General features: G+C 32.8%; 1 protein-coding gene across 5 annotated transcripts in view; it reads right to left on the reverse strand.

The window, feature by feature from the left end:
• Window positions 1–20,917, reverse strand: part of LOC137654607 (protein kinase C, brain isozyme-like) — an 854,153-nt gene that overhangs the window by 65,699 nt on the left and 767,537 nt on the right. Inside the window, exon 14 of one of the 5 annotated variants that reach the window (XM_068388393.1) lies at window positions 1,985–9,456. The exons of 2 other annotated variants lie outside the window; for them this stretch is intronic. In XM_068388393.1, the coding sequence (XP_068244494.1) occupies window positions 9,277–9,456 (180 nt within the window). In that variant the 3' untranslated portion in view covers window positions 1,985–9,276. Of the gene's footprint in view, window positions 1–1,984; window positions 9,457–20,917 lie in introns of those variants that run through there. 2 more of the 5 variants (XM_068388391.1, XM_068388392.1) reach the window with 2 other exon arrangements.

Raw genomic sequence — 20,917 nt, forward strand, 5'->3', positions numbered from 1 at the left:
TCTTTATTGGAAACTTTGTAATAACGTGAATACGTATTCTGAAGTCACTGGAAAAAAATCTTATTCAAATACTGATATCAAACAATTTATATCAATCAACAAATTGACACTGATAAAAAACAATCATATGAGATTAAAGGAAAAGGTTTCTGAACTTCATAACTATTTGACTTTAAATAGGGTCTAAAATCAAGAATAGTAAACAAACTTTATACTCAGTACTTATAAAAAGTGCATGTAAACTATAAATTAGTCATATTGAATTTAGAATTCACCAAAAGAACAGCGAAAATACCTACAACCAACAAAAGGACAATAACCATGAACGGCGGCTGTTAAAAAAAGGTGTTACAGTACTATACTTACAGTCAACAGGAACAGCAGTAATGAGGCGCTTTCACCACTTCCATCCAGTGCAAATAAAAAGTTCCTTTTGAATTTAATTTAAAGAATATAAGGAAATAAAGCACAGCAAATTTGGGGAAATAACAAAGGTATATAATTTGTAACATGCAGACAATGAATGACTTTATTACAGTACGACCATCACCACTGACTGTCCTAGATTGAAATGCTGTTCATATTCTTGGAGAGTACCTATCTAGTAATTGCTGACACAGAAATAACGTTATTGTAAATTAACAAGGTTGTATTGAAATGAGGTATATTATATTAAAAGCCTCAAATTTTGGTGTCTCGAGGATCAAGACTCACAAAAGTTTAAATGAGAGTTGGTTCAAAAGTTTTCTATTTACCACTATTAATTCCCTTTGTTCATACTCTGGATGTCTTAATTACTATATATATATATATATATATATATATATATATATATATATATATACTGTATATATATATGTATGTATATATATATATATACAGTATATATATACAGTATATATATACATATATATATATATATATATATATAATGTATGTATTTATATAATGATAAGTCTTTCTTCAATATTCTTTAAAATAAATTCTTTTATTCTTGATGTTGCTATTCACATTTCCATGCATATGATACAGGAGTGAACTTATAATGAGATAAATGATCAAATCTAACTTGAGAGAGAGAGAGAGAGAGAGAGAGAGAGAGAGAGAGAGAGAGAGAGAGAGAGAGAGAGAGAGAGATCCAAGATTTAGGATAGATGCCATTTTTATAAAGTACAGAATCCAAGCTATTGGTATTTTCTGTACAAATTAGCAAAATGATGCCTTCATTCCTTTTCAGCTGGAACTAATAAAATAAATCAAGCAATGGAACGTATTACAATCCGTGTCTCTTCACGAGTTGACATCGCACGAGAAAAAAACCAGAGCAGTACGAATAAACACATTCTAATAGAGGGAATTGGGAGTTTTTACTTACTTGTGCAATAACGAAATTTATGGAAAAAAAATGAAAGTAAAATAAAGAACTATATGAAAGGCAGTATGAATTTTTAAGAAATACCAGTGAAAAGAGTTGAACTTTTACAAGATCATTCTAACTAAACCTTCATCAGTATAGTAGATATTCATTTCAGGAGTTGGAGCACTATTTTAACCATAATGTTTTTGTAAGACATTCTCTTAGGTGCCTTTACTAGGTGTTTAGTAATTCTAAACCTTGGGCTGGTGGTTTTATTGAGAATTAAAACCTATATAATATCTGAGCTTGCAATACACCGTACTCTAAAAAAAAAAAATGTTGGGGAAGGGTTTTATAAATAATCTTTGCTTTCAGTAAATAGGTAGACCTCTAACCATGTGTGAAAGTGAGATAAGCGACAAAGATAAGCATTTCTACTAATATTGATGAAAAAAGTAGTTAAATAGAAACGCTGAAATTTTCAATACTCAATTACTTGAACTTGATAAACCCTAACCAAGTATGTATGTCTACCAGATTTTTTTTTTTTTTCACACAAATGTTTTTCTCCAATAATGCAACTTTTCATATCTACTGACCGAGAGATGGCGCAATGAAAAATAGAATAATTTTTTGTTTATTTATCATATAATAATTTAAAAGCTTGACACAACAGAGCTCGTAAGATTTTGAATCACAAAGGAAAAAGAGACAAATTTCATAACTATCAATACACTAATGAAGATGTAAAATGTCTGAGGTATAATAGTCAACCAGTGATACCACTACTAGACACTTATCATCTTTATAACCTAGTCTTTTGTGAATGTTCTTGTCTAAAGCTCCTTTGTGATTAACATATTAATAATGAGGTAATGAGGCAGACTCATGTAAGGAAATAAAATTATGTACTTAACTATACTGTACCATGCGTAAATAACAATTTTCTAAAAAAGATTTGTGATATGAATGGAGAGTGTTGTGAGAACATCTTACCTCACTACCTTTACCTAGGGTAATCAGTCATGAAAAAGACCTTATAAAAAGAACACCAAAACCACAATATAGTAGCAGTATTAACTTTACCAGTAATATTGAGGGACTAAGCCAATATAATCTGTGACTTGACTTCCTCACAATCCTTAATACACAAGGATGTTACTTATAACGATGAGAATTATGTTTCCTCTATTACACCAATACTACTGAAATTCCTAAGTATTTAATTTTACATTTCCTAAAAAGCTTACACTGCCTACAGTAAGATTAAATTACAATGTTGTAAGGGTAATTGTATTCACTATGTACTAAATTAACTATAATTATGGTTTTAAATATGGCATACATAGTAACTGCAATACTATAAGAGTTGCTTGGGGTTTTCACTTCTCTTCAAGATTTTGAGTGATGGCTTAGCTATTGTTTGGTCAAATACAAGGGGCAACTTTACTCGAGAGTTTGGAGGACCCTTCCTTTCCCATAATATATCTATATATGACAATGGTATATGATAATTTGAGGTCAATAGGATGGTTTTGTGCTTCTATAAGACTTGATTTAGAAAGTTCTAAATTACATGGATACTATACTTCTTGTATGTTAACTTACCTAGTTCTACCAAGGGACTCGTTAAAATTTTTTTAATATAATCTAACACCACAAACCTATCATCAATCACTTTATAACTACTTCTTGGCCAGTATCTATTTGTAATGCTAAATGTTTTTCTAGATTCAGATAAATTAATTGATGAACAGACTGTATATAAAGTTTTATCTCGTAAAATTTACGTAAACATACCATTACAACTGATGTAATTTATTTTTTCTGCTAAAAATATGTACAAGACTAAATTTTTAAAAATTTTACTTCACCATTTATGAGAATAGAAACTACTTTTAATTTTGGGCTGTTGATTCAAGTACAATATAAATCATCTAGCATTTCAAAACCTTCATACCAACTACAAAAGTATGTCTAAACTTTACATTAAATTTTCTTAGTTTTTTTATGGAAAATCCAAGTAATCCCAAAAGAAAAATTACCGTTTTCATATTAATGAAACTTGCATTTTATCGTGCAGCTGTAACTTCTCTGCCAATGCAATATATCAAAACGTATAAAGCCTAAATAAGTGCATTTTCTCACGCTCCATCACATCATAGCTCATCCAAACTGTAGTAAATTATATACTCCGTACACTGCAATAGGCAATGGTGATCAAATAGTTTTGATGGCATCAAAATTGAATTGAACGCAAAAAAAAAAAAAAAAAGATATCAAATAAGTTGATTTTAAATTAATTGTGTTTACTTTCTCAACTGTTGAATACATAAAGTCAAAACTTCTTATTTAAAAATTTTTAGGTTTTTTCTCTAAGTACAGTACAGTTCTCTATTTGTTTTCTTATATAGTTATTAGTTTTTTTTGTCACGTATTTACAGGTGCTATCTATTAAATTATGCTCCGTGGTCTCATTAAGTTACTTTCATCATCATCATCATCATCATCATAATAATAATAATAACAATAGTAATAGTAGTAGTAGTAATTGTAGTAATAATAACTGAGTCAGTGCATGATTTTGTTGCATATTTTATATGGCAAAAAATATTAATTGAATTTAAAACAAACTCCAAACCAGGCATAAAATAAAATACAATTACAGTACGCCATGCTACTGTAGGTATCACAGGACATTAGTGAAATTCCTTAAAATTTGTTAATAGCTTCGCAGTGGCCAAATCTGTGATACAATTTGTGTTATTTAGCTATAGTATCGTTCAGATTTTATATTTGTGTACTCTAATATTGGTTAATGAAATTAAAACAGTTTTGTTATTGATTGTGGAAGAAAACTGTCCTAAGTCAACATAATAGTAGTATACGGTTCAACTAAAATATTCTTCAGAAATAAAGATTATCACATAAAAATATGGGATAATCTGGAATTCTTTTAGCCGTGGAAATAATCTTCACGGTTACTCTACTTTATTGAGAAATCCGATTGATACTGAGAAAATAAACAATATATTAAGGGAAATTATCATAATTATTAATTTAGATTCCTTCATTTACCTACATTGTACAGTTATCACTCCGAATATGGATGTTATATTAGGCTGCACAGTGATGTACTGTTCATAGGGATATAGTGCAGATCTATAATGCAGACAAAGAAAATCCACACATAAGATGAATGAATGCAAATAGTAGGTAGTACCCAAAATCATTGGCACAATGAAATGAATTTACCAAAGTCACCATTTGACAAAACATAATAGCTGCACGTAGCGACAGGTAAATGAGAAAAAATGCTGATATATCTGTAAATATAATCTTGCATAACTGAAACCATTCGTGACACCTATGACAAGATTTACCTGATCAGCATTATATGTTTTCAGAACATGAATTTAAAATACTTTATTTTGGTCAAAATATTTTTTTTCATACAGTAATTGATTCTTTACTTAAAATGCTATAATAGCATTAAATGGTACCTTGAAGTTCTGAACAAGCATTGACATAAGAAATTATGTTTATTTACTTACTAAAGACCAACTAAATATATTCAACATAAAACCAAACAATGATATAAAGTAAATTTCATGAGCCAAGTAATGTCCCTTGTCTATTACCGTCTCATGAAAGATTCAGTAATGCATAAATAACAATAACCTAAAATAATTAGACTTTTATACCATAGCTCATGCTACCAAAGATATGCATTTGTCTCATTTCAAGCATAACAACTTACCTTCCAACTACTAATGTATATTATGTTCCTTGACACATGAACAAATATTTAATAAATATTTGTTAAATTGTGTACTGTAGTGACATTTCTGTATTCCTTAAAAAGAAACCAGATAATAAAAAAATTAAATTTGGCCTAGCTAAGATGAATCCAGCTTTGAGACAACTTAAAAAAGAAAATTGCTTCTATTTTGTCGTTACTGTCAGAAGTTACCCAAGTTCAATATTCATTTCTCACAAAAAGAATGATCATCTGTGCTTTAATCTTTTTTCTTACTGATCAGAATTTAGAAGTTTACAGATTTGAAAATTATGCTGGATAAAGGAAGAGGAATTTAGAAAAACTTGAATTGATCAATAAATAAGGTACCTTCTCTTTCTTGGCAACTTTTCTCCTTAAGTTTTATAAGCCCTTATATGCCTACTGTTTTCCTTTTGCTAAAATGCTTTCGTGAAAAAAGTAACCTATCTACCTTACAACTGTATGCCAGAAAAAGCCCTCCATGCATGATAAATTATATATAAAAGAACCTTAGAAATTTTAATCCTCAATGTGTGTAAAGGCTCGTAGTATATCCTATTGTTATAAAAAAAATCATTCTGAATATGTTGAACACCCCCTTGTCAATATCGATACTATTTTATGAAGAATCTAACCGGTATTGTATTTATAAATAATCTATTGAAGAGATCTTCTGAATGATTTGAATATCAAGGTTAGGATGTTTGTTGTGCATGAAGATATCATAATATTACTTTCTTTTATTGCCTTCAATCAATCTCATTTTGCACAAAAGGGCTTAGAACAAAATTTCAGTCTCCATTCATTAAATACAGTTGTGAATTCTTCAATCTGCTGTTTAAGCTCATATACGACATCAAAAACATCTGGATGACATCAATTATGTCTCTAGTACACATGATTTTAGTATGAGAATACAACTAAGTCAGTTCAAATTTAAAATCCTTACTTTCCTAAATGCCAATAGGTCTGATTGTATAGCAGTGCTGTACCTCATCGAACTCTAGAATACTTTAATCTGATATTTACTAAAAATCGGGCTCAAGACAGTCTCACAGACTAATGTCACTGCAAAATGCATGAAAATATGCTAGAGTTCAATGGTATGAAGCACAAAAGACATACTGCCAACTCATCAAACCATTTAGAAGCTACCAGCATATTCTATTTTCTGCTCTTGCTACTACTGCAACGGCCATACTGGTAAGAAAGACTTGAAACAATCATGTGGACTGATGGCTAGCTACTACCTTCAAAATTGTACATCAATATCATATTGCAATTACAGTTGTATGCTGCAATGGTTTTATAGAGTTAAAACTACAAGATGTTACAGTAATATAACAGTGCATACCTTAAAAAGGATTACATTAATGTGTAAAATATCAGACAGTACTTTCTTAAAATCTATTTTCATTGCCTGAAGGCGATACAATTATTGAGACAATTTCAGGAAAAGTCAAGATTCTAGCTAAATATAGTCTACATAAGATCTTAAAATCTTTGTAATAATCTTCAACAAAGAGTATCAAGTAACAAGTGGAATGTTGCACTGCTGTAATAAGTCATTCCCATTTGACCTCAGTAGAAATATTACAAAGCTCACAACAGGATGCCACCAGCATAATAAATCAATTGTATATGTATACAAAACCATATACAATGTGCATTATGTAATGAGTGAATGATTGTAAACATACTGTATATGTTTTGGAATTTAATTTGGCAAAGAAAGCAGAGTGCTTTTGTATCTGTTTGAATACTGTATGTGTAAATAGGTATTTTATGACAAACATACACTCATTACTATACTTATATATTCATATATATACAGTATATATATAATATGTGTATAATATATATAATATATATATACACAGTATATATATTATATAGATATGTATATATATATATACTTATTTGTATAGAAGGTCTATATAATACAATAATAATCATAGAACCTTAAGAAAGATTATGGAAATAGGGGTTAACAGGATAAGCAATAAACACTTTTATTTCTAACAGCTACGTAACTAGGAACAATAATATATTGTCTTCCATTAACATTTTTAATATCCACCTAAACAGTAGTAGCGATATATCTTTTTATTAAAATGCTGATTAATAATGAAACTAAAGATGACTCACATTTCAAATAGACTATTTTACAAATTTCCTATAATTATTTACAAAACATCACAAATACTTCAGGTTACCGTACTAAGTTTCCACAAAGGTAAGAGCATATCCAGGACCAATCTGTTAAGCTAAAGGTACAAAATAGTCCATAATTTTATAATGTACTCATTAACACCTACCTCAATCCACAGTTATGTAAAGTCTGAAAGTTCATTTACACTTACACAAAAGCCCAATCCATATAGATAATTCCACTATAGGGCAGTAAAGAAAGCACAACAAACATTGCTAGCTTTTAAAATTACTCTATCACTTTCTCCTAAATTTAAGGAATGATATTATAGGTAAATACTGAATGGTTATTTCTTACACATATGCAAACGGAAGGCTTACAGTTCATGGGACCCGCAATTAGGGGACTAAAATTATATCTTATTCTGCCCTCCCTTTCTCCCAGCTAAATAAAAATGATTTCTAATAAGTTATTGTGATACAAGAACATAAGTTCCAATATTTAAAGGATAATAAAATATCTACAAATTCAAAACAAAGAAACCTTAATTCCCGAAAAAGTTCTATAATTTACATTTCAATATTGTACGTAGTCCTAATTATTAATCCCTTAGTGAAGAATAATATAAAAAAAAAGACTATGATTGATAGGATCAGTTAAGATATTCTTCATTTTTCTTACTGTCATCACTCAAATGTACTGAAACCTAGAATTATAAATAATCTCATACTCCTACCTGAATAATATTAAAAAAATACTGTACCAATAACAGTAGCAAGACATTTAATTAAATGGCTACTTTTAATGATGCTACAAAAAAGAAAATAAAAATGACTTGAGTGTCCGTATTCTTGCATTTGACAGTAAATTCACAAATACTGATCCGACGTGTTAAACTTGAAAAACTGACAGGTAATAATGTAAATTTCACTTTAGATTCACATCATATACTACTTATATTCTGAGAAATATGTAACGATGATTACAGTATTTAGGCATGAGTATGTAAAGAAGTTGCTCTCCTGTAATAACTAACATATTTTCGTAACTACGTTTGCACAATGTTTCAATGAGGACTATGAATAATAAACTTATGAACAAATCTTAAAATCTTGAAAAAAAAAATATCATGGAAAGAATTGTTTCTATTAGGTAATTTTTTTCTGATAAACGAAATTCTTGAACCAACTTATTTCATAAATAATTTAGATGAGATAAAATGAATGGAAAACTCAAATAATTAATCAAAATGCTATGCAATGTAGATGGTCAGCAGCCACCATCCACAAGCATGTTAACTTACAGGTACACACGTATTGGTTTAACACACAAATCTTCTTATAAGCTGGGAAATTACACTTCAAATGAAAGGGAGGGGTGAATTAACTGAATGATTGTCATTCACTTCTCAAATTAATACACTTATATAACAACATATGAAAAATCTAATGATCAGCTGTATTTTTACAGCTTATAGTATGAGAAAGACTGCGGACTTGCCCAATCAAAATTACACCATTATATTCTACTAAAAGAAAATGAATACTGCTACTATGAACCATAACTAATCTCTTGTTGTTTTTTACATAAAACTGGCATATGCAATTCACGAGAGAGCAACAGCTTTTTTAGGGTTTTGTCTTATTACTCTTGAAAAGAATGTTTGCCAGAGTTGTAATCAACCAAATTCATAATTAACTATGTATATTGTACATCACTGACAATTACATAAAATAGCTTGTGCGGCAACTACACATACACACTAAAAGTTTCAAAAATTAAAATTTTAAATATGCACATATCTAAACGACCACACAAAGTAAGACTTAAGTATTACTTTCATCGCAAAAACAAAAGTGAGCTACTTGACAACTCCCTTTCTATTAAATGAGAATGAGCTTCTAATGTTACTAAGGGGAAGTTCAAATCATAGTGGATTTACCATGCTGTAAATAAATTTATCATAAATAACCTATCATGAACGTCTTAATCCTCATCTGAAAAGAGCTGTTCTGAAAGTACAGGTTCATAGAATGGGTTGGTATAGGAGAATGAGTGGAACGCATCTGGGTCCAGATGCTCCATAATCTTTTTATCTGTAGGTGTATTCTCCAGCCGTGCATTGCGGAATGTTGCATCAAAGTTTTCACCAAGTCGTGGATTGCCCTGTGGAGAGACCAGGTCACCGTTGATCACCCTATGCCCTACATAACTATTCTCTAGACACAAACTGGAATAACATAGTTTTATTTTGCCAAATCATACAATGAATAAGGGTTCCAGAATATGAAAATTTCAAAACAAAAAGTAAGTTTCATAATTAAAATGTCACTGGTCTATAAAAGCATCAAATCTCAAAAATGCAGTGACATCACTGAATTTATTTTTTTCAGCAATTACCACCATAGATATTTAATGAAGGCAGCTCTCATTAGGATCACTCCTATGTTGCAGTTATAGTTAATCACCTTTTATTGTTCCAGATGCTACTATTAACATGTGGATCACGATGTGAGCATATGCACGATCATAAATACAGTTAAAAGCACAGTAATAAATTAAAGATATTTTTACATTATCATAGGCCTATACAAGTCCATTATCTACCCTAGAGCAAGAATAGTAAGATGAAGAAGAAACTAAACCTTTTCAATAACGGTATACTGCAGTCCCACACGGAAACTATGTGTGTTAATTATCTATGACAGATACAACCTTTTTTCTTAAAGATTTAGGGAAGGCCTCCTAATTCTTGGCTATTTTAACAATTTAACGCCTTAAGTTTCAAACCAGTAACAAATGAAAGTAAACGGGTAACTTACAGTTACCAACAAACTATAATATTTTATTTAAAAAGTATATTGTTTTACTACAGCAGTCTAAGTAACTGACAATCTTTAAAAAAAAAAAAAAACATTCAATTCCCCTGATGTTTATATTGTATCTTTCACGAAGTTCGGCTTTGTATCGAAGTATACCCTAAAACTAAAAATTTCCCATTTTCATTCCTTTCAATATGTTTGCACCTCTAGTACACCATTGAGATATTCTGGCGGCTAATGGCAATAACCATGGTTTTGTTACGTCGTAGCCTTTTTGTCTTCTGTCTTTTAATTGATCTCTTGGATACATCGATGTGTACCCTCTGCAGGTAGAGTGGTGTTTCTCATTTAGATTATTGGCAATAACAATCAATGCATTCTTCTTGATTTATTAGTAATTCCTGCGAAAGTTCTTCAAGGGAATTATTGCTAAGGGATAAGGAACTTCTTTTTGTCTCATTAGAATAAAATTATCGCTCAGATTAGGAAAAATCCAGAGAAGCCTAGGTTAATTGATTATTATACTTTTGCTCTGTTTGTTGAATCTAACAAGACAAGAGTGAGTCTTTTGGCAGTCAGTGATATCTGTTTCGAATCGTAGACTAATTCTTCAAGTTTTTCCGCAAGTTCTAGATCACCATTCAGTAAGACCTGATTGCCTCTAAATGCGCCTTACACTCTACTTCAGGTCTTTCTTTGGTAAAGCCTTCGTTTATCCATGATCCAGTCTGCTCTTTACGAAATAGAAGGTCCTAATATCCCTCCACTCTATGAAGAAAACACTTATGATCAATCACTTTATACATATACTAATGGAATTAATCATTGCATGGTTCCTATAGAATAGAAACGATAATTTTTAGATAAATCACTTAAAGCTGCAGAGAAAGTTGAACAGTTGCAATATGTTTTGGATGGCAGTGAGCTCGGTCTAATGTAAGCTCAGCGGCTAGCAGATTTTCAGTTTTACAAGGTAGAGTTAACATTAAATGGACCTATGCTTAATTCGTATGATTAGCCTTGATTTTGGCGCTGCCTTTGACCATATTAATCACGAAACCCATGTTTTCAAACTCAAACAGCTGGGAGTAGGTGGGTCTTTTTTAACCTCATTAATTAATCTTTTAAGAAATAGATTGCAAAGAGTAGTTATTGATGGGCAACATAGTGAGTATAGCAATGTAATATCTGGTGCTCCTAAGGGTAATGTTCTTGACCCATTACTTTTCATGCTATATAAACATGATATGTAGTTTGGCGTAGAAAACAAGCTCGTTGCATATGCTACTCTTTTTGTCTAGTTTATATCTCCTAAATTTAGATCGGGTAATGCTGAATACCGTAATAGAGATCTAGCGAATTATGGGGTATGAAGTTGAGCCCTAACAAGACCCATAAGAAAGTTGAGACCAGTAGCTCCTCTACATCTATATCTTTCCATTGACAATGTTTCTTTAAGGTGCGATTCTTGATAGCAAGTTTACTTTTGAGAAAAACATTCATTCTGTTTTTTCTTTAATTGCAATAAATTGGCTTATTGAGAAAGTCTTTTAAGGTTTTCGGTGATGAATCTATTTTAAGGAAGGATTTTAATTTTTGTATTCTGCTTTGTTTCAAGTATTGTTCTCCTGTCTGGTCTTCAATTGCTGAATTTCATCTTAATTTGTTAGACAAAAACTTGCAATTGATCAAATTTCTTATTCTTGATATAGATATTAACCTTTGGCACTGTTATTCAGGTAATTCTTTATGTATTTTACCTAAGATCTTTCATCATTCTGACCATCCTTTGCATTTGGATCTTTACAGACTGCACCATCCTGTATATGGTACTGTGTATGCTGTTAATTCTAACATTCATGCCTTCTCCATCATAAGACTCAATATGAGCTACCCCAAACACATTCATCTAATAGAATAACATTATCAATTCTTCAAAAAAAAAAAAAAAATACATCTTGGTGACCTGCAAAAAATAACAGAATTCTTTGTGGTTGATATAGTAATTCATTAATACTAACCAAAATAAATTGAGAAAATTTATGTATATAAGCCATTTTAGAAGTAACTAGCACGAGAGTTTACCTTTAGTAACTTATTTGGATATTTTAAAGAAATGTTTCCGTAGTGAGTGGAAAGAAGATACCTCATCAGAGTCAGGTTCTTCTTGTGTTTTCTCCATCCTCACCTTCCCGTTCAAGAGAAAGATCCAAGACCTTACTGGTCTTATCATCCGTTTACTTTGTACAGGAACTGCTGCACATTTGTTTATCATGGGATTCGTTTCAGCATTGAGGCACTAGCATCAACATTTACACTATTAGAGTTAACTAGTGATGAGCTAGTGGCCAAGATTGCAAGCGAACAATGCACACTGCCTTGTAAAACATGATGCAAATGAACAGTTTTTTTTTTTTCCAAAACTTTAAGCGATAAATTTTAATCTAAAGAATGGTACGATATGCCACACATTCCACATATGATATAAGGGTTTGCTTTAGAATGTTTACTTCATTTTGTGGCAGGATATTAAGATCCAGGCTATTAACTCAATCTTCTGCATCACAATCTAAAATATCGGATAGGACCGTCGGATGGTGAGGGTTTTGAAGCAGAATGGTCTAAAGAAAATAAAGAAATTGAGACACTGTTAGAGTATCTTGAATCTTTAATATATTGAGCACAATCACAACCCTTACTAAATGGAGCAATAGTAGACTCAATTCGAGAAATAAGGTTATGGTTCGAAATATGGCAAGTTGCTTTAGAATTACTGCTGTTAACCGAAGACTCGACTCACTAGCCTTCTTAGATTTCATAAAAAAAAAGCTCATCACTATTAAACTATTCAAGTCAAGAGCTGTACTGGAGTTAATTCCTGTTATGTCATCATCGTTATCATCACAGCTATAATCAACTAGTCTGGTATTCTCTAGATTTTGCCCTGAACTAAAATCAAGTTTATTTCTATGCTATGAACTTTTTATCTGATCAGTAACCATAGAAACATACTTTTCTATAAGAGGAGAAATGAAGCTTTCATACTACCATATGGGTCACTAAAATCAACACAAGAACTAAGGAGAATGCAGATTATTATCACACAGAAACGATTCCCTTGAACAATCTATGCAGTAATTATTAACAAATCAAGGAAACATCTCTAAAAGCCCTTTAAACCAAAATGATGAACAATCTGGAGTTCGGGGCCTGACATTTAACCAGACAATAATGCAAAATGAAGGCAAAGACGGCATTGCTTGGCAAAACCATTGGTTTATTGTCATTAACTGCTAGATTGACTTATTACTTTACTAGTGGCCTAAGAGTATTGGATGGAAAAAAAAAACTATTCTATTTTAGATTTGGGGTAAAAATCCATATAATCGAGCTTCCAGAGAGATGCAATATGAACATAAGGGGAGGTTCATAGAAATAATTTGCATCCTTAGCTCACCACAATGAATTCTAGTAGTTATATTTCATGATATTGAATATAAAAGATGTATTTTTGCATGAAAATTATGATAAATAATTGTTATGGTAGCTCTTTAGCCAAGAGGGCAGGACATAAATTGAAGCTTTAAATAAAAAGGATACCTTATTGAGAATCAGTCTATTATTCAGAGCTTTTCCCAATTTTATAAAGTATGGTAAAGTATGCATTCCAAGCCGTGAATGCTGTCTGTAGTCAAATAGTGATATTGAATACCTCTGTTCTCTAATCTTCCTTTGTCTACAGAACTAATACCTATGCCTTGTTATCTCAACAATTCAGCAAAGGTGGTCCATATTTTGAAAATAGAGATGGCAAAACTTCTAAAGAAGAATGTGATAGAAAAGGTGTTGGATCCATCAGCAGGGGTTTACAACAGCTTTTTCCTAGTCCCCAAAACATTGGACGATGTGACGGTTAACAGTTATCACCAAGGTTTTCTAGGAAACACCATCAAGAGTCTTAGGGGCCAGTATGAAAAAGTGATTAACGTTTTTGAAAGATTTAACAAATTTGTACTTAAACATTCCTCTACAGCAAATTGAAGGATTATCCTTTAGTTTGTAAATGGTTCAAAGGTTTACCAATTCAATTGCCTCTTTTTCTGTCCCAGGACAGAATCGGGGTTCTTTTATACCAGGACGATTAGCTATTTTTGAACGCTTTAATAGAAAGAATTCTGGATCAATAGGACTGGGAGTCCTGGTGAATTTTAGATGGGCCCTTTCGATTACACCTCTGAGGATGGAAATGATAATAAGTATACAGTAGTTCCTGTTTAAGGAGCTCTCCCACATCATCTCAATTAGAATTGGAACAGGGGAATTCCATGTAAATGCCATTTTTATTCCATTAATGCAGATCAAACTTTAACTAGTGACTAAATTGTCATCAGTTATCCCCAGGGAGTTAGGGTTCCAGACATCTCTCTTTCACGAATCTTCCACTCGAAGGATGAGGTACAACCCTAGATTATCTCTATCTACCAGGAGGTGATCGAGGATAAACAACTCTTCATATCAATTACCTGGAACTTTTAGCAGTGTTGACTACAGGATCAGGAGTTACAGGTAATGGGAAAGTGTGTGGCTTAGTTTCCCGGCAATAGAACAGAATTGGCTTATATACAGATAAAGTTAACAAAGTCGGAATTCCCATCTCGGATAGCGGATATAAATTAAAACTAATTTCAGGGGCATAATACTTTTTGACTCATTTCAGGGAGGTCGAAAATCTTGAGAAATAGAATTTTTAGTTTTCTTTTTCAAACAATTGTTCTCTGCATTCGTTATACAATGTCCATAAGTTGGGGGAATTAGCGGGGAAGACTAAATATGGACATTTTTGTGACATTGCTCATCAACAGATAAAAGTGGTTTGCTGTCCTGTTACAGATCCTTAAGCATAAAAGGTGTATTCCCTGTGACAGGGGTGTTTGGATCTGGATTTGTATGTGTTTCCTCCGTTTTTCATATTTCAAGCTATGATAAACAAGTTTAGAGTGTCTGTGAACAAAAGAATAACACTAGTAGTTCTCTTTAAGGCATAAAGAGATTGGTTTACAGATCAGTGGCCTTTGCTGTCAGAATGTTCAAAGAGATTGCCAACCTGTTTTAAAGTCAGTACTGCCAAACTCCTGCATGCTACATCTTACTGCATGGAAACTGTTCACCACGTTCTCAGAGACAAAGGGTTTTTGATGATCTCTACATGGTCTATTTTAGGTTCCAAGCGAAAGTTTTTTAATAACTTCTATCATAGGCGATGGAATGTTATTTTTATAGGTATAAATTTCTAGCGTCTTCTTTTTTAGGAAAAGAAATTATTCATTTCAGCTATTAAGGGCTATAGATTCATAGTGAATACTGTAATCATGCATCTAGGTAGTAGGTAGCAGGTTGGCCAAGGCACCAGCCACCCGTTAAGATACTACCGCTAGAGAGTTATGGGGTCTTTTGACTGGCCAGACAGTACTACATTGGATCCTTCTCTCTGGTTACAGTTCATTTTCCCTTTGCCTACACACGCACTGAATAGTCTGGCCTATTCTTTACATATTATCCTCTGTCCTCATACACCTGACACCACACACTACCAAACAATTCTTCACTCAAGGGGCTACTGCACTGTAACTGTTCAGTGGCCACTTTCCTCTTGGTAAGGGTAGAAGAGACTCTTTAAGCTATGGCAAGCAGCTCTTCTAGGAGAAGGACACTCAAAAATCAAACCATTGTTCTCTAATCTTGGGTAGTGCCATAACCTCTGTACCATTGTCTTCCACTGCCTTGGGTTAGAGTTTTCTTGCTTGAGGGTACACTCGAGCACACACTCTCATCTTATTTCTCTTCCTCTTGTTTCGTTAAAGTATTTATATTTTATATAGGAGATATTTATTTTAATGTTGTTACTCTTCTTAAAATATTTAATTTTCCTTTTTCCTTTCCTCACTGGGCTATTTTCCCGGTTGGAGCTCCTGGGCTTATAGCATCCAGCTTTTTCAACTAGGGTTGTAGCTTAGCAAGTAATAATAATAATTATAATAATAATACTGATAATAATAATCTAGGCTTGCAGTTATCTGCTTCAAGTATTATTGCAAATGTTAAAATTCAATTATGTATTTCTGGGTCAGTAACAAACTATTAAGTACTGTGTATTTATACTGAAAGTCATACCTTGGAGATCAAACACTCCAGAACTAGGACAGTTTGGCAATCAAATAAAATTTTCGATTTTTTTTTTCACCCTGGAATTCGAATAAACATCCGGAGGTTGAACATCCTCGAGAAAAAACGTGTACATGTGGAAACGCTTAATCAAAGCAAAAGACACGTCCGAGACAAAAAGGCAATTGGCCCGTTTATGCGTAGCTCTTTCCCAATTCAGACCCGCAAAATATTCTGTTATCTTTTTCGTCAATTTTATGTTTTGTTGTGTTTATCCGTATACAATGGCTCCAAAAAAAGGTAAGGTTAGTTGTGGCAGTGATAAGCTAAAAAGGGTTTTGAAAACCCCTCTAGACTTATGAAAGTAGCAAAGAGGCTTCAACTTGACTGACATTTCCAAAGAGCATTGTGTACGAAAATCATCTATCTGTACGATTTTGAAAAATATGAAAAGTATTTAAAAAAGTAAATGTAACAAAAGGTGTGTTACCTCTATCTAGAAAAAGAAGAAAGACCATTAAGGAAGTTGAAAAATTGGTCGGCGATAGCATGCCAGCGGAAATCATTCACACATTAAAACCACTAGGAAAACGTGATGATTGAGATTCTAGTAAAAAATCTAAGGCTAGTCATGGCTGGTTTGATAAATTTAAAATGGGGAGTCACATTCATGGTGTTGTAGGGAATAGGCAGGATTCCTTTTCAGATAAAGAAGTTGCTAAAAATTATATTGGGAAAATTAGCTAGATCAGGCAGTACCCAGCAGAGCCATAAATTTTTATAATGATTACGCATTAGGTATTTCAGAAACCTCTTAAAAGGGAGGCAGAGACAAAACTCCCTTGGCCAGTTTTAAGTAAAAAGGCCCTCAAGTATGCTACATTTATCTATCATCATCATCATGATTATTATTATTATTATTATTATTATTATTAATAGCTAAGCCACAATCCTAGTTGGAAAAGCAGGATGATATAAGCCAAAAGGCTATAACAAGGAAAAATATGACATTGGGGAAAGGAAAAACGGAAATAAATAAACTGCAAGAGCAATAAGGAATAATTCAAATAAAACATTTTAAGAACAATAACAACATTAAAATAGATCTTTTATATATGCCAGCGTCTTCAACATAAAAACACTCGCTGCATGTTTGAAATTTTGAAGTTATGCCGATTACACTACCTGATTACGATCATTCCAGAACTTGGTCACAGCTGGAATAAAACTTCTAAAATACTGTGTAGTATTGAGCCTTATGATGGAGAAAGCATGACTATTAAAATTACTGTAACTGCATACCTAGTATTACGAACAAGATAGTAATGTCTCGGAAGATCTGAATGCAAACGATGGTTGGAATTATAACAAATCTTATACAACATGCGCAACAAACTAATTGAACGACGGTGCCAGAGATTAATACCTAGATCAGGAATAAGAAATCTAATAGACCGCACGTTCCTGTCCAACAAATTAAGATGAGATTCAGCAGCTGAAGACCAGACAGGAGAAAAACACTCGAAACAAGGCAGAATAAAAGAATTAAAACACTTCTTCAGAATAGATTGATCAATGAAAATCTTAAAAGAATTTCTCCATAAGCCAATTTTTTGTGGTATGTAGAAAAGACAGACCTTACGTGTTTCTCAAAAGTACATTTTCTATCAAGAATAACACCTAAAATTTTAGGTGTCATACAGAGTTAATGACATATCAACTGCAGAGATCCCGATGTTGAGGAGCCAGTGTCCTTGACCTACTTACAATCATTCTTTGAGTTTTGTTAGGCTTCAACTGCATGCCCCATAATTTGCACCATGCAATAATTTTAGCTAGATCTCCATTAAGGGATTTAGCAACCCAAGATCTACTAAATGTGTATATAGTATGGAAAGTAATGGGTCAAGAACACTACCCGGAGGGACACCAGATATCAAACTCATATATTTACTATGATACCCATCAACAACAACAACTTGCGATCTATCACTTAAAAATTCAGTAAAGATACTATGAAAAGACCATTCCACTCACAACTGTTTGAATTAGAAAGCAATAGCCTCGTGATTAACATGGTCAAAGGCAGCACTAACATCAAGGCCAATCATACGAACTTCCTGAACACAATCAAGGGATTGTACAGAATTAGAGATCGTAAGAAGGGTATCACATGCTCCAAGGGCTTTACGAGAGTCAAGTTACGAACTAGGGAAGAGATGATTATCTTTAGCAACCCTATTTAGACATTTTGTCAAAAGACGTTAAAAAACCTAAGATAATATGAGAGTTATGGAAATTGGGTGGTAATCAGCAGGACTTGAGCTACCACAAACACATTTACATAATTTACCGATTCTCCAACAAGTGCTAAGAGAACCTCTTCTTGCCAACTTGTGGATAATAACAGATAACTTTGGAAGCAAGAAATCTGCAGTCTTGATAAAAAAACAAGAGGACAAATACCATTTGTATCTACACCTCCATATGCATCAAGGTATATCAAGACCGCTTTAATTTCACGCAACCAAAAAGCTAAACTAGTTTGTTTAACCTCAGTAAAATGAGGAAGATCAAGTTTCTTATTACTCTTCTTACTGTTAAACATATCAGCCAAAAGGGTTGCCTTTTTCTTTGGGCAGTGAGTGACAGAGCCATTTGGTTTAAGTAAAGGAGGAACTATTACATCTACACCATGAGTGCAGATTTAATGGTATCCCACCACTTATGTTCTTGGGTTGTACTAGAAAGGGTTTTTTTTCATGGTTTACTTGGTATTCCTTTTCAGTTGAAGCATAAACTCTCTGAGCAAAACTTCTTAGCTATAGTGTAGTTATTCCAAGTCAAATCTGATCTATTACCTTTCCAAAGAAGATAGGCCTCCTGCTTCTCCAAATAAGCACGACTGAAGTCATCATTGAATCAGGGTTTGCCTTTCACTCAGTACTTTAGCATATGAGAAGAGATATGCCAACTAATTATGTTGACCGATTCTCATTCAAAAGAACAATAGGCACAACACTATTATACAATTGTGATCAATTCAAGTTCAAAAGATCACTCAAAATTCCATTCCAGTCTGCTTGAGATTTTATATAAATCTTACACGAGAATGACACATCAGGGACAGGCTGCTCAGTCTTCACCGCTGATGAAATTAAAGAGACCCAACCTTACTTGTTATAATCCCAGGGGAGTCAGTGTATACTATGTCCAAGCAGTTACCAGACCTGTGAATAGCTTCACTTATGATTTGCTCACAACCTGATTCAGCTTGTAAGCCATGATGATCAGTGGGAGAAACAAAATTAAATCTTTCCCTATGGTGAGTGTTGAAATCACCAACAAAAACAACAGAGGCCTTTCCCTCACCTTCTTGAATCATAACCATAATGGTAAGAAACAATCAAAAATACAACTATCCATGTTAGGAATCTCAGGATTCCTGTAGATCGTACAAAAATAGTTGTTATGCCTGCCACAAACTTATTAACGAATCTGATGACATCCATATTCACAGCAGGACTGAGAACCAGGGTATTGAGACCTAATATACAAGACTATTCCCCTTGCCCTAGGAATGGCATCCCATTTAAAAATTATTGGTTTCTTAAAACCAGTAATAAGGACCTCAGATAAGTGCCTCATTTGAGAAGCCAAAGTTTCTGAGCATAAAATAATATCATACTGTCTGGATGCAATTGTAGACGGCACTGGTAAAGTCTGGTATGTAGTGGTCCCAGATTTTGCTTGATGTCTCCGGACAGGATAAAAATTAAAAGCAATAAAAAAGATTCATCATACTTAAAAAAACAAAGTTAACAATAGTGATGACAACAAAAATAAACATGTACAAAAATATATATAAAGTGATTGATACAACCCATAGACTGAAGATAAAAACTCAGATAAAATTGGTCAACATGGTGGAGCCAACACACCATGCAAGGCTAAGTACCCTCCAGGACAGCTACTGCAACTGAAGGGAGGACAGTAAGGATGGTTTTGAGAAGGAATAATTGTGAGGAAGATAAGGAATTAGGAAAAGACAACGTCTTGATAAACTACCAGGCATTCCATGGCCTCTCTATTAAGCTTGCCCATCACACCATCAAGCAAGAAAACTCTTGGACCATGGTACAGAGGCTACTGCAGAAGCTTCTGGAAAACTGTCCAAAATTGTTCTATCTAAACAGGTTAAGTAACACTACATAAGGTTAAGATCCTAGTGGCCTGCAAATTAGTTTGATCTGGAACAATAACAGGGCTAGGCAATTGTTTTGTTTTATAAATCGAAGAATACTTCTGTGGGAGATAACAAATGGGAAGATGTATTAGTAGACTTGCCTTGCACCTAGAATATTACTTTATTTACTTTGTGAAAATTTAAAAAAAAACTTTGAAGTATAAGTATCCTTAAAAGCAACTTTAAACTTCATCAGAAAATAAGCATTATCTGAAATCATTTGAGTTAGGCTATTCGAAAAAAAAAAAAAATCAGTAATGAGCTTTCGTAACGATTGGAGCTGTGATACATTATCTGTATTGGTTTCTTTCATGTCCATACCAGCCTCACCTTCTGGATCCTGATCAGGTTAAGTATCATTTCTTGAAACTTCAGGATTTCCCTTCAATTTACTATT

The sequence above is a fragment of the Palaemon carinicauda genome, chromosome 15 (assembly GCF_036898095.1).
Source record: "Palaemon carinicauda isolate YSFRI2023 chromosome 15, ASM3689809v2, whole genome shotgun sequence".
In the NCBI taxonomy this organism is placed as follows: domain Eukaryota; kingdom Metazoa; phylum Arthropoda; class Malacostraca; order Decapoda; family Palaemonidae; genus Palaemon; species Palaemon carinicauda.